General features: G+C 28.4%; 2 protein-coding genes across 2 annotated transcripts; both read left to right on the forward strand.

Annotated features, from left to right (window-relative positions):
- The first annotated feature begins 2549 nt into the window (after positions 1–2549).
- On the forward strand, positions 2550–5432 carry LOC137811254 (cinnamoyl-CoA reductase-like SNL6). Its single transcript, XM_068612925.1, has 5 exons — positions 2550–2947; positions 3055–3212; positions 4314–4505; positions 4695–5056; positions 5147–5432. The coding sequence occupies exons 1-5, from the start codon at positions 2818–2820 to the stop codon at positions 5226–5228; spliced, it is 924 nt and encodes a 307-aa protein (XP_068469026.1). The 5' UTR covers positions 2550–2817; the 3' UTR covers positions 5229–5432.
- Positions 5433–11070: 5638 nt separating this feature from the next.
- On the forward strand, positions 11071–11937 carry LOC137809317 (RING-H2 finger protein ATL29-like). Its single transcript, XM_068610446.1, has one exon. It carries the CDS (start codon positions 11071–11073, stop codon positions 11935–11937), a length of 867 nt encoding a protein of 288 aa, XP_068466547.1.
- The last annotated feature ends 1876 nt before the right edge of the window (positions 11938–13813 follow it).

Raw genomic sequence — 13813 nt, forward strand, 5'->3', positions numbered from 1 at the left:
AATATTTTTGTATCTTTTATAATAACAAAAGAGTTAAAAGGAAATTTAAAAATAAATAAATAAAATAGTAAAAAAGGGGAAAATATTTTTAAATTAATTTTTAGAAATATAGAAAATAAGGAGTTATCTCTTCGAAGAAAGAAATAAACATTGTTGATAAAAAAAAAATGTATCCAATTAATGCTGCAAAATGAATTAAGTGTTGTGTATGGGGAGAGAGAGAAAAGAAGAAGAAAAACAGAGAAAGAGAAAGAGAGAAGGGTAGGAACAGAGAGAAAAAAATAAAAATATCCTTAATCATATTTTAGCACTACAATAATAGAAAAAATAGATATTTATTATTTTATTTATTTATTTATTTTATGAATTGTTTATTTTCTCTCTCCAACCTTACTTTATTTATTTATTTATTTTACTTTTTCTTCAATTAAACATTAATATATTTATTTATTTATTTATATTATTTAATTTATGTTCAGTAGTATATTAGTTCATTTTATTTATTTGGATTTTTTTAGTTATGTATTATTCTATTTATTTATAATATTTAATTGATCTATTTTTTTATTTAGATGATTCAATTTAAAATATTATCTTCTTGGTTTGTTTATATTATTAAAAAAAAATCAGTTATACAATGATTATTTAATTTATTTATATTATTAATTTATATTTATCTTCAATTGAGGTCCACTCTATTTATATTTATATTACTTATGTCATACATAGTTTTTATATATTTATTATTTGCTTTATTGAACAAATTAATATGATAAAAACATTTTTTTAAAAATTTAACAAGTATAATAAAATTATTAATAAATAATAATTTGAAGACATTGTAAGATAGATATTTGATTTTGAATATTTAAATAAATAAATACTCAAGATGAGACAATTTTGTATTATTTTGTTATTAATGTTAAAACTCATATTCCAGTACAAAATTATTTTTAAATCTCTTTAATTTGAAATAAATTAAATTATATTGATGAAATATTAAAAGATAATTTATATATTATTTTGGTATGATATTAATTTACTTTATATTTATTTTCACTTTTCTATATTACTTTGTGGATGATTTTTTTTTATTACTATCACATAAATAGATTAAGATACTAAATTATTAAAATAATGTAGTTGTTATTGTAGTGTGTTCAAGATCCAATTGAAATACATATTGTTGATAATTAAAAGAACGAAAATTTCAACATTTACATTTGTTACGGGCATGGGCCCATTTATTATAGAGGGACCACTAATGTTACTTTTATACATACTTTTCACCATTAACATTAATCTCATGATTAATATACTTATTCCAACCACGTCAAATAAAATAGTAATACTAAAAAAGTTTTTTTTTCCAAATAAATAGTTTCTTATTTCTTTCTAAAAAATAAGCAAATAAATAAATGTGTACAAATTTTTATATATTCTCTTGTCATGATTTTGGTAAAAATAATTATCTCTTAAAATATAAATATATTCATATTTTTTATATTAATATATTAACGAGATGGATTAGATTTTCCCTTACACATTATCTAAATCGTTTAAATTGTTATCAATAAAATATTATTTAGAGTATATATTTTTTCAATCTTAAGAATTATAATAGAGTTTAATCCAAACAGTTTTATTTATTGATAGTTCAGTTTTTAAAATCTAAATTAATATAAAAATTCAGTTCAATTTTTTAACTAATTCAAGTTTTGGTATAATTTAATTTAATTTAATATTTTTTTAATCAGAGAATTTAAAGTTAATATAATTCAATTCAAATATTATTTAAGAAACTTAATCTATTTGGTAAAATGAATTAAGAAGTATAAAGACGATATTTATCTTCAACGATAAAATTTACTATTTACAAGATCTTACCTTAAAAATAAAAGAAGATCTTCACTTCACCATAGAAAGTGAGTTGTTCTACGACAACTCATAATATCTCCAAAATGATTAAAAAAATATTTTCAATTCTCGTTTACTCTAAAAGTAATTATTGTTTAACCTAAAAATGTACTTAAAAAATTTAAAGTAAGATTTATGTTTAGAGTAAAAATTAAATAAAATGATAAAAGATTTTATACCATGTGACAAAGACGAACCTACAAAAAAAAGTATGCAAGGTGTCATTAAAAAAATCTCAATTTCTTAAAAAATCCTAATATTAATTTGATATTGTGTACGTAAATTATTATTTAAAGTAGTTTAATATAAACAAATTAAAGCTGTTCAAAATTTTAAAGAATATATTAAATTTTGAAATAAATGATTTATTAATATTTTTATAAATAATAAATAAATTTTTAATGTTTAACATAAACTATATTATAATATTAAAATAAGTTGTTTACTTGTATTTCTTTTATACATAAATTATATTTATACGTAACATAGGAATTTTGAATATAAATTATATTATAATATTATTAAAATGCGCTGACTAATCCACATAGACGTTGAAATTTTAAAATTGTAGTTCGTACTTGATGTAAATTAGAAAAAACATAATAATTACTTATTCCAATAGTACTTTTAATACTTTAGACTAAAATTAAATAAATTTGATTAAAAATAGAAATTTTTTTTGTTGGGTAAAGTTTAAGAGGGTGAGAAATCTACTTTTCTTTTGTTTCTCGTTCAGGGTGGTGGTGTGCGCGTGTCCATCTATCAAAAGGCAACTACCTCCTTCCTACTTATCTACCCCCACGCCCTTTCAATGCTAGCCGCCCTTCTTCTATTTATAAATCCAACGCTTCTCTTCTTTTCTTTCCATTTTCTAACTCTATTCAATTTCAACACACTACCATGGCACCTTCTTTCGACACAACCACTCACACAGTTTGCGTCATGGACGCTTCTGGTCACCTCGGCTTCAGCATCGTCCAGAGACTCCTCCAAAGGGGCTACACCGTGCACGCCTCTCTCCAAAAACATGGTAATCGATCACCTCTCCAACTCTTCATGCCACGCTTCCTTCCCTTCAATTCCAATTTCAAATCCAATTTCGATTTCAAACTCATTTCCTTTCGGATCGTTTCTCAGGGAAAGAAGACATGTTCAATGGGATTTCCACCGACTCTAATAAGCTCAAGCTTTTTCGATCTGACCCATTCGACTACCCTAGCATAATCGAGGCACTCCGAGGCTGCTCTGGTTTGTTCTACACGTTCGAACCTCCCCATGACCAACCAAATCATGACGTAAGCACTTTTTCTTTTCTTTTCTCTTTTTCCAATATATATATATATCCAAACTAAGAGTTTTGTAATTATCCTCATCCTATAGCAATTAAAAGAAAATAATGAAAATAGTTAATCCATGAGCTTTTTGTGGGCATGTTTGTTGGGTGAGAAATACGAGAGTTGGTTTACGATAGCCTAATTTATTGGTGTATGTGTTAGGCACAATTTGCCAGGGAGGTACTGCAGTGACCCTACTCCTGTCTGGGTTACTCACCTCCATTACAGCCAAGTAAATAGTTAATTCAGTTTAAAATGCTCAATTTATTTGTAATTAATAGTAGCCAGTATTGGTAGTTTTGAATTGGTTAACCATCTCAATCACTTAATAATTCACTTATGTGTCCTAATCATCTGTGCTGGTTAGTTTTCAGCCATGTGATAATTTGCTTATCTCATCAATTGCTGACCTTATCAACATTTTATTCCTAAAATATTGCCAATCATGATGAAATATTGATACGGAAAGGTTTACACTTATGTGGAACGCTGATACAGTGGTCCAAAGCTTTGATAGTATAAGTTTAAATTTTGCCATGCCTTGATTAGTTTAATTACTGAATTGCAATAATGCATGTAGATGTCATTCTGCTATTTTATAATGAATATTTTATTACGCATAATTGCATTATCATATCAGAACGTTCCTATCAGTAAATTATAAAACAATTTTTTGTATCCTGAAAAAGCTGACTAAGAAAGATTTCAATTCCAATTTTTTTGTCCCGTGTATTTAATTTATGGCTAGCATTTTTTCGGAAGTCTGTTTGACAAAAGTAAAAGTTTGGCAGAAAACTTATTACGATTTAATTGTTAGCAGAGTTCATAAAACGCGTTTGGAAGACCGGTACTTTTTTTTTTTGCTGAAAAATTTAGGTGTTGACTACATTTGTATCATTAGTTTGTCATGAATAAAAAATTATGAGTAGCATACGAACAAGTTCAGTGGTTTTAAATATGCGTGCTCATTAAAAGAGCATTTAATTCAGTTTTTTTAAAGTAGTAAATTTGGTTTGAGATCTGTGCCAGAGCAGAAGTGATATGTGGTATTGGAAATTACAGGAATACATGGCAGACGTGGAAGTAAGAGCTGCACACAACGTGCTGGAAGCCTGTGCCCAGACAGAGACAATAGATAAAGTGGTTTTCACTTCCTCAGCAACTGCAGTAGTTTGGAGAGAGGATCGGAAGACCATGGAACTGGATCTTGATGAGAGACATTGGAGTGATGTCAATTTCTGTCGCAAATTCAAGGTACGTAATTTTGTTTTATTTTAATATTGATTTTAGTAAAAATTTAGTTAATTAGGCTCCTTTTCATATTTGGGTATGTTGCATTGATGGTTCGATAACAAGCAACGTGATAAAATGAGTTGGAAAGGAAGATGGAGTGTGAAGAAAATGACAAAATTGAATAATTGGATAATTGAATGTTTTGAACAGTTATGGCATGGTGTGTCGAAGACAATGGCTGAGAAAAGTGCGTGGGCCTTAGCAATGGACAGAGGAGTGAACATGGTGTCTATCAACGCTGGCTTATTGATGACTCATGATCTCTCCATCAAACACCCTTACCTCAGAGGAGCTGCTGAGATGTACGAGGATGGTGTTTTCGTCACCGTTGATTTACCTTTCTTGGTGGATGCCCACATCTGCGTCTACGAAGAAGTCTCATCCTACGGTCGTTATTTGTGCTTCAATCACATTATCAACACCCACGAAGACGCCGTTCAGTTAGCTCAGAAGTTGACCCCTGATGCTGCTTCTTCCTCCTCCACTTCCTCCTCCTCCTCCTCGCCGGAAAGGTCAGAGGACTTTTTGGTTATTTTGACTTTTTTGTGTTCCTTTTGTTGAATGTTGACTCTTATATATTCAACCTTTTTTTTTGTCTGCAGTGGCGACCTGGGTAAGGGTTTTATCGAACAGAAAATTAGCAACAAGAAGTTGAACAAATTGATGGTGAACTTCGAAGCTTGATTCATTGAATTGATTAAAGCAGGCACCATGGCTGTTGTTCTGCGGGAGATTATTCGTGTGCAAAATGTTATACAAATTTGTACCTATAATACCCCCATATTATTAGTATCATTATACGCTACACATTAATGTATTTTCAATCAAATAATCATTTCTTTATTTATTTTAATATCAGATAATGTAAAATAGTTTCCTATTTTTAAATTCTCTTTGCCTCATACACCATCCAATTTTCCACCGTCTGTCACAAGGCTGATTATCTTTATAAAACAATTTAACCCAATGAATATCGAAAAAATAAATCCGAATATAAGAAGAATTGAATAAAACAGAAAACTAAATCCATAGATTTTTTAAATAACATTCCTTTTTTAATTTAATTATATTTAGTTTTAAAAATCAATTCAATATATGACCCAATAACCAAATTTGTATAAATTTCAAATTTCATTCATAAATTTTTAAAAATTGAACAATGCTTATATTTTTATTTTTTTTATATATTACAAAATTACCATGTATTTTATACTTTTATTTATGAAAATTATATTTATTAAATATATTTTTCTACTAACTATTTGAGTGAAGATGATGATATATAAAGTGTAAATTTATTTTTTATATGGTATAAAAAAATTATATTGCTATTTGCTTGCATAGAAAATGTATGAAAAATATATTTATCAAAGATATTTTTAATTTTCTTGTATTAAAAATATCAAAAGATTTTAAAAAACATAAGGTCATCTCTATTGTAAGAATCGTTACATTAATTTCATTTTTGTGGTTTACATTCTTTTTAAAATTGCTTTATAAACTTTATTGGAATAATTTTTCTTTATAAATTCACACTTTAATTAATATTTTATTTAACTGTTGAAAGATATATATCTTTCTAAAATATAAATTTCTTATTTTATTTTTATGATTCAGAGTGTTATTTAAGTTTAAAATATTAAATATTATATCATGTCAACATATTTTAATAGAAAAGTCTTTCAAATCTTAGACTTATGATTCTATATATGACTTCTACTGTATTTAAATAATTAAATCATAAAGCTCCCAAGATTATAACCAATAAAAGAATATAATTAATTGACCATATTTAGAAATTTGGAACACAAACTATTGTGTTTAATTGGTTTAGATCCAACTTAGGTTGACTTGAATTTGAATATTAATTAGGTTAATTCAAACCGTACCAAGACACTCAGTAGTATTATTAATAGAGACAGTATAGTGTGTGGTGGTTTTTGAATAAAATAATAAAGAAAGGAAATAACATGGTTTATGAGGAACATTTAATTTTTCAGTTACAGTTGCGAAGGAAAGAGTTAAGGAATTGAAAAAGTAGAAGGGTAGCTGGGAAGTAACTGTTAACTGGAAACTCTGGATTGAACCAACAAATGCTTTGCTGGATTATAAATTCATGTCGGTGGAGAGAAGGAAGAAGAAAGAATACCAACGAAACAATAGCAAAGCTAAACCTATAGTTGCATAGCGTTATATATATAAAGGCAATGCAATAATGCATGCATGGTAGATAAAAATACCATGTCGCAATTATTGAAAACCCTCTTTTTCCCTTTTCAGATAAGAAAATAGCAGTAAGGTTGACATCAAACCATGTTCTCCGTTTATCATTCAATTAATGTTGGCCTCAACCCTTCTTTCCCATTTCATACTAGTTTTATAAATCAATAATTTTATAAAATTAAATTATTCGATAATATGTTTTATTAAAAATTTCATTGAGAATATGATAGATTAGAATTTCTCAATATATATGCACTTCTGACTGTAGAATGATTATTATATGATTGGTGATGGAGAATTAACAGAAAACAAGCAAGATTGTGCTCTTGACGTTGTGACGGAACTTACTGATGAATGAGTAGTTCTTTTTCTCAATCATGCTTTAAAAGGAATTCAAACTACAACAACTTTACTTATCTTTAAAGAAAGACCACGTTTGGAATGATTCTCTAGCTTTTTTTTTCCCTCGGTTCTTCTCCCCCTAATCATAACCTGTCTGTATGGGTCGAGTGATTTGAACGATTGGTTCATTTCCAAATTGATTTCATGCAATTATACTAAGAATACATTCTACAAGAAAGTGACTAGAATAAGAATAAGAACTTGTAAAAACAATTTCAATGGCTACCAAGAGTTTCCATTTTTTTTCAGCAAAATTTTTAATAAATCAGAATTGGAGTATTTTTGTATTCTAACCCTTATATAGAATATAAACACCCAACAGAAAACAAAAAAAAGCATCCCCCATCCCCAAAAGCTTCACATCAAACAAGAAACTACCATGCTAAGATTCAGGTTAGTATTGATTGAGAATAACAATCTAAACCTCCCTAGTACCTCTATCCATTAAATTGTATTATCTTTTTTTATACATTTTGAACAATTTATAGGATCAATACACAGTTTGAAAAAGTAGCTATTTGTTCTTTCACTGTGATCCACTATCAAGATTTTATTTGAGCTAGAGAATTTTTTTTATTTGGATCAGATCTAGCATTCTTGAATTTTTTTTTTTTATTCTTCTTTCCTCCCTCCCTTAAATATAAAGAAAATATCTTTGAATTCTCTTAATTTTTTTTAACCATAAATACGTGTATTTTAAAAAATTACATATAGTAAAGAGGGTGAGAAGTAAACACAAGATTTCAAAAGACAAATTTTTCCTGAAAAGATGACTATTTTCTTAATATCCACTATCTCATCCCAAAACCTATTTTTCTTTTATGATTTTTCTTATGGTTTCGGAGTTAAGGATTTAAAGAATCTTTTAATAATATTTGCATCTATTCCTATTTCATCAATCATACTCCTAAGATAATTAATTTTAAGTCTTCAAACTAATTTAAAGTATCTCAAGACTAATTTTAGAACTAAGAAATTTTGGGTCAAGACTTTACAAAAGATATCGTGAGCATATTATAGCATATTCAAACAAAGTTGAAGACTCTAAATCATTTTTTTCCCAACTAATCCACTTTGCACAAAAACCTAACCTCCTTAATAATATAGTATATAAAGTTCTCACTAACTAAATCATATGATTTCTCACAAAATCATATGCTTTCTCACAATCTACCTTTAGTAATATATTACTTTTTTTTTATTTTGATAATTTTCTTTAAAGTTTAATTTACAACTAGTATATCATCCATCAATTCTCTCCCTTCTATAAATGCCAATTGTCTATGATCTATAATCTTATTTAACACATTTTTCAACCTTAATATTAGAATATTAGTTAGTATCTTATACATACAACATACCAACAAAATAGAACGATACTCATGTAGGTGTTGTGAATTTGTAGCTTTAGGTATACGAGTTTTAAATGAAATATTTAATCCAAAATTAATTTCTACAACATTCAGCACCTTTTCTTAGTTTCTTAAAAAAAAATTATAAAACCAAAGATGTACCCATTGAGGTCTGAACTTTTATTGCGTTGAGAATTCAAAACTTTTTTTTTAGCTTTAGGATAAAAATAAAGCAATATAATTCTATTCTAAAACACTGTTCATATATATATATATATATATATATAAATATTTCTTCAAATAAAGATATAAAGTCATGATAATGTAAGAAACTAACTCCTAGTATGTCCGATATGTTTTAGTTTTTTTTAGAGCATCTCTAGGATATATCCTTCCAAAAGTTATTGCAATCAACATTAACATTATCATTGGAGATGTGAACGTGATAGTGAAAATTGTTTTACAAGAACAAAGTTAGTGTAAACTACTTAATAATGATATAGCACATTGGTATCCATATTTTTCATCTTTAAATGTAGAAAACAAGTCATGTGAGTTGTTAATATTGATGATGACCCTATTTCTTGAAGCCAAGAAAGCATAAATTAGTGTGGGTTTGAATTTGAAAGGAAAAAGGCCATAAGGGTATGCTCATTTAGGTCCACTACTCATCCAAAGATTGAATTCTGAGCACAAATGTATAAACCACATCTCATCACCCACTCCAGTGTTGTCACTACAACTATGACAGCTGCAACTTCACACTAGATGTAGATCTCTCTTTAATTTAATTTTTTTAATATTTAAAAACTATAGTTTAAACAAAAAAAGTTGATGATCAACAGTAATAATTTTAATTAAAAAGCTTTCTCTGAATTTTTTTTATGAGTAAAGACTCCTTTTAACTTGAACACATAGGACAATTTAATCGCGGTTATTTTTATTAATAGATTCCTTAGTACATGTCTTTTAATTTTATTTCTTTATTTTTCACTCACTTTATAATCTTGTATTTTTTTTCTGGTTTTGGACAAAGAAATTAGTAAGACATATGAAATGATAACTATGATAAAAAATAATAATTATTAAATACAATAAATAAGCATATATTGTAGAATAACTATATTTTACATTAACATAAAATTATTAGAAGTAGAGAATATAAGTACAGATAAAAAATTGAAAAATACGGTACCTTTTATATGGTAATTCAAGCCTTTTGAAAACACCAAACAATAATGGGATTTCAATTGGTCCTAATCGGTTGATTCTTATTTTAAAATTCCAAATTAAATTAACTCAACTAAATAAATATGGAATTTATTAATTTATTGCTACCTGTGTGTTTTTAGTTAACGTACATTAATTAGTTATAATTATATATTATCTTAAAATATGTTGACATGTTAGTCTGTTAATGTAAATAAACTAAACTGTATACATGTGTGTGGTGGAAAAGGGAAGTGTGAGTAGGGAAGTGTTTACGAAGTGATGGAAAGTGAAAAGAAAGATAAGAAGGACACGAACAACATAAAACTTAGGACAGACATTTTGGTTAAATAAAATTGTAATAATTTGTATAATGTAGTGTAAGGGAGGAATTAATTCATGCTCCATATATATTTGATAAATCATTAGAAAAAGAAAGAATGTGTTATAAACAATCCCAGACATAACAGGTATATATAGGTAGGCATTTTTTTATATGAATGTTAGGTAACATATAATATAATAGATTGTAATATTACTTAAATACTTTTATTTATTAATTCTTTACTTGTTGATAAAAAATTTTACAATCCTATGAGTTAGTTCCATTTTTTTAATGTATATTATTATATTTTAAATTTAAGATAATTAGGACTTATGGATCATAGTTGATCTAGATATTTAAGTTATATATATATATATATATATATATAAGTACATTTTTAATGAATTGATGGTTGGAGGATTTCCAAATAAAAAGTATTGAACATGTGCATTACTCTTATTTAACTTAAGATAATTTAGAAGAAATTAAGGTTGACTTCTTACATTTTTTTAACAATAAGAACAGAAAAGTTCATATTGTTATCTTACCAACCCATATTTATAAATATAGTAAAAACATGTTAATAATAGTGCTTGATAATTTCTACTAACTTAGACAATTATAATTTACCTATATTTATCTCATGACTAACTAATTTATTTATTTTTATTTATGCATGGTTAGAACGAATCTTGAATTCACCCTATACTATTGAAGATATTTGTATACACAGAATGATACAGATTTATCGTAGAAAGTGTTCGGACATAAGCCTGGTCGTTGTGACAAGGACTCGTTCAATGCAAATGACATGAACAACATCACCAACTTCTACTCCTAAAAATACTTTAACTTTTAACTCCTCCATTCTCCACATTGCACGCGTAACACTAACAATGTCATCTTCAAAAAACACCCCAACAAAAACAACAAAACCCAGCAAACAACACAACAAAACACAAACAACACATCAAATAAATAAACCTTTACGTCCTTCAATCCACCTCTCTAATACATGCAAACAAACCACTATGTCTTCATCGAAATCAAAGCAGAGAACTCCTCCCAAGTGCTACCGCCGCCTCCACCGTCGGAAATCACCCCGTCGACTATAGTATTCTTCTCCATCGCAGTGGCCGTCTTCTGCTCCGTTGGTTTCACCGTCGTCTTCTTCTGCAGGTGCTGTTTCGGGAACCTCTCCCGCACTAGCACCCTCGTCCGTCTCTCTCCCCATGCTTCTCCCTACCGAGGCCTCGACCCTTCTCTGCTGAGCGCGTTCCCCACGTTCCTCTACGCCACCGTGAAGGATCTCCGGAAGAAGAAGAAGTACTCCCTCGAATGCGCCATTTGCTTGCTGGAGTTCGACGACGACAGCGTGCTGCGTGTCTTAACCGGGTGCTGCCACGTGTTCCACCGGGAGTGCATCGACCTGTGGCTCCGGTCGCACAAGACTTGCCCCGTTTGCCGCACGGATCTCGAGACACCGGCGAGTAACGTGCAGAAACCTCACGAGCAAAACGAGGAGAATATGGAACAAGAGAGGATCGATCACGTGAGCGTTGATGTGAAAGAAGAAGATGGAGATGAGAGAGATAATGATGGTGATGAGGTAGGTTTGATGAATGTGGGCATGCAGCGAAACATGTTTGCAAGTGCACGTTCTCACTCAACTGGTCATTCCATAGTTATGGTTAGAGAAGGAGATAAAGGAAGAGATGATGATGATAATAAATACACTCTGAGATTGCCCCAACATGTTAAAATTGTAAGAGGTCATCATTACTCTAACAGTTGTTCAACTTACAAAGACATGGCAAGGCGTTCTGCACCTTGTAGTAACTGTGGTTATGTTAAACTTGGTAGCCCCAGTAATATGGTCTAAAGAATATTTAACTTTGTTTTGTTTTCTTTATTCTAGTACTTCATTCCAAACTTCTTAGTACTTGGTTTTTGTTTTTCTTACTTCTTATGTTCAAAATCATATTTTTAAACCATTTTTTTTAGGATTTCTGAAAAACATATAAAAAAAATAAATTAGATCATCTCACAATTTTATTTTTAAGTTAGTAAGTTAATTCTAAATTTAAAAAATTAAGTAATAGCTCCCTTTTTTGTTGGTAAAGAGTGAAAAATTAATCTTGTGGACGCTCAGATATAGTGAGGTTCGAAGTCAATTTCAAAAGATTTTCTTAATCGATATTAAGATAGACATTAATATGAACTTGATGAACTTGTATAAACAAAAGGTTTATATATATATATATATATATTATAGCAATAATTTTATTTTAATATTTTGTATTATATCTTATAAGTTTATTATCGATAATTAAAATTAAATAAATAAGTTAAAAATATAAGATATTATTATTGTTATTATTCTATTTTAATAATATTAAAATATAATTATTTTGTTTTTGTACATCATCTATAATAACTGTTTCCTTATTAAACCTAGCTCCAAATACAAATTGAAATTATGCAATTATGCAGAACAAATCCAAACGTGTAAATGTGTAATATAAGTATTCCACTAAATTAACTAAAAAGTTACATATACAACACACTCATTCATCATTCATGAACCAGAACAAGCCAGAACAGACCCCAGTGAACCATCAATAAACACATGCCATGGTTGGTTAATAGATTGGCATGGCACATTCATGATGCACAACAAAACTTCTGCCTTCTCTGTTTCTTTATTGAGTGACTACTTAAGAGATATCAAATGCATTAAAATGATCCTAGAGGAACTATCAATAACGTGTTAATTAGTACAATAATATTGTTAATGAAAAACATTATTCGTATTTATTATAACTTAAATTAATGTATCAGCACATGTACCAAAATAAATAATTAATAATGTCAGTACAGTTTTGAAATAAAAAACAGTTACTTCTCTATCTATAGAATAGTTGACTTAGAACATAGTTTGAATATTCCAGTTGTTTATAACTTCACCGGGACTCTCAAGCTATCAGTCATGAGCAATGAATTGTTTGGGTTCAATTAAATGCAAAAAATTATGCTAGATATTTCAATATGGTATTCTTTCTTTTTCTAATATAGTTTTATCCAAACTGACTCTGAAGTTGTGCCTACAAACCTAACCCGTCTAACGAGGGGAAGAGCTTCCAAATTCAATCCATTTACAAGACAAGTTATTCATTGCAGTAATGTATTCACTCCACCCTCGACAATTCAAAGAAAAAAACATGGGACTGTGCCCTAATCGTGTAACAGCAGAATAGTTTCAAGATTAACTTCGAAAACAAAGAGGTTATTTAGTGCTATAAATTAGGTTAGATAATTTGAGATTTTAAAAATGTTGCAAGTAAGTACGTAATGATCAAGCTAAGTACTAAATGATTTAGAAAACAAATTTTTTTTAGCGATTGAAGCATAAAAGTCACTAATCAACTAGTTATATTGGTGGCTAATTGTGATTGAAATTCAAAATTCTCATTTTTAATCAAAAATTACTTGATTGCTAAAAATTAAACCCCTTATGTTGCTAATTTGATAATGAATGAAAAACACAATCACTGATTTAGTGATAAAACTTTTTGCCTCTTCTATTTAGATTGCTATCATATTCATATCACTAACATTTGATTTAACAATTAATTTAGTCATTAATTCGATCGTAGATTTGAGACTTACATGGTGACTACTTCCGTTACGATTTGCGACCACTATATTTTCGTCGTTAAAATTATTAACTAAATTACTATTTTCTTGTAGTAAATATA

Source organism: Phaseolus vulgaris, chromosome 2 (assembly GCF_000499845.2).
Source record: "Phaseolus vulgaris cultivar G19833 chromosome 2, P. vulgaris v2.0, whole genome shotgun sequence".
Taxonomy (NCBI): domain Eukaryota; kingdom Viridiplantae; phylum Streptophyta; class Magnoliopsida; order Fabales; family Fabaceae; genus Phaseolus; species Phaseolus vulgaris.

Coding starts and splice junctions, on each gene's coding strand:
- LOC137811254 (XM_068612925.1), top strand. CDS start 2,818: ATGGCACCTTCTTTCGACACAACCACTCACACAGTTTGCGTCATGGAC. Junction 2,948..3,054: donor CGCCTCTCTCCAAAAACATG/GTAATCGATCAC, acceptor ATCGTTTCTCAG/GGAAAGAAGACATGTTCAAT. Junction 5,057..5,146: donor TCCTCCTCCTCGCCGGAAAG/GTCAGAGGACTT, acceptor TTTTGTCTGCAG/TGGCGACCTGGGTAAGGGTT.
- LOC137809317 (XM_068610446.1), top strand. CDS start 11,071: ATGCAAACAAACCACTATGTCTTCATCGAAATCAAAGCAGAGAACTCC.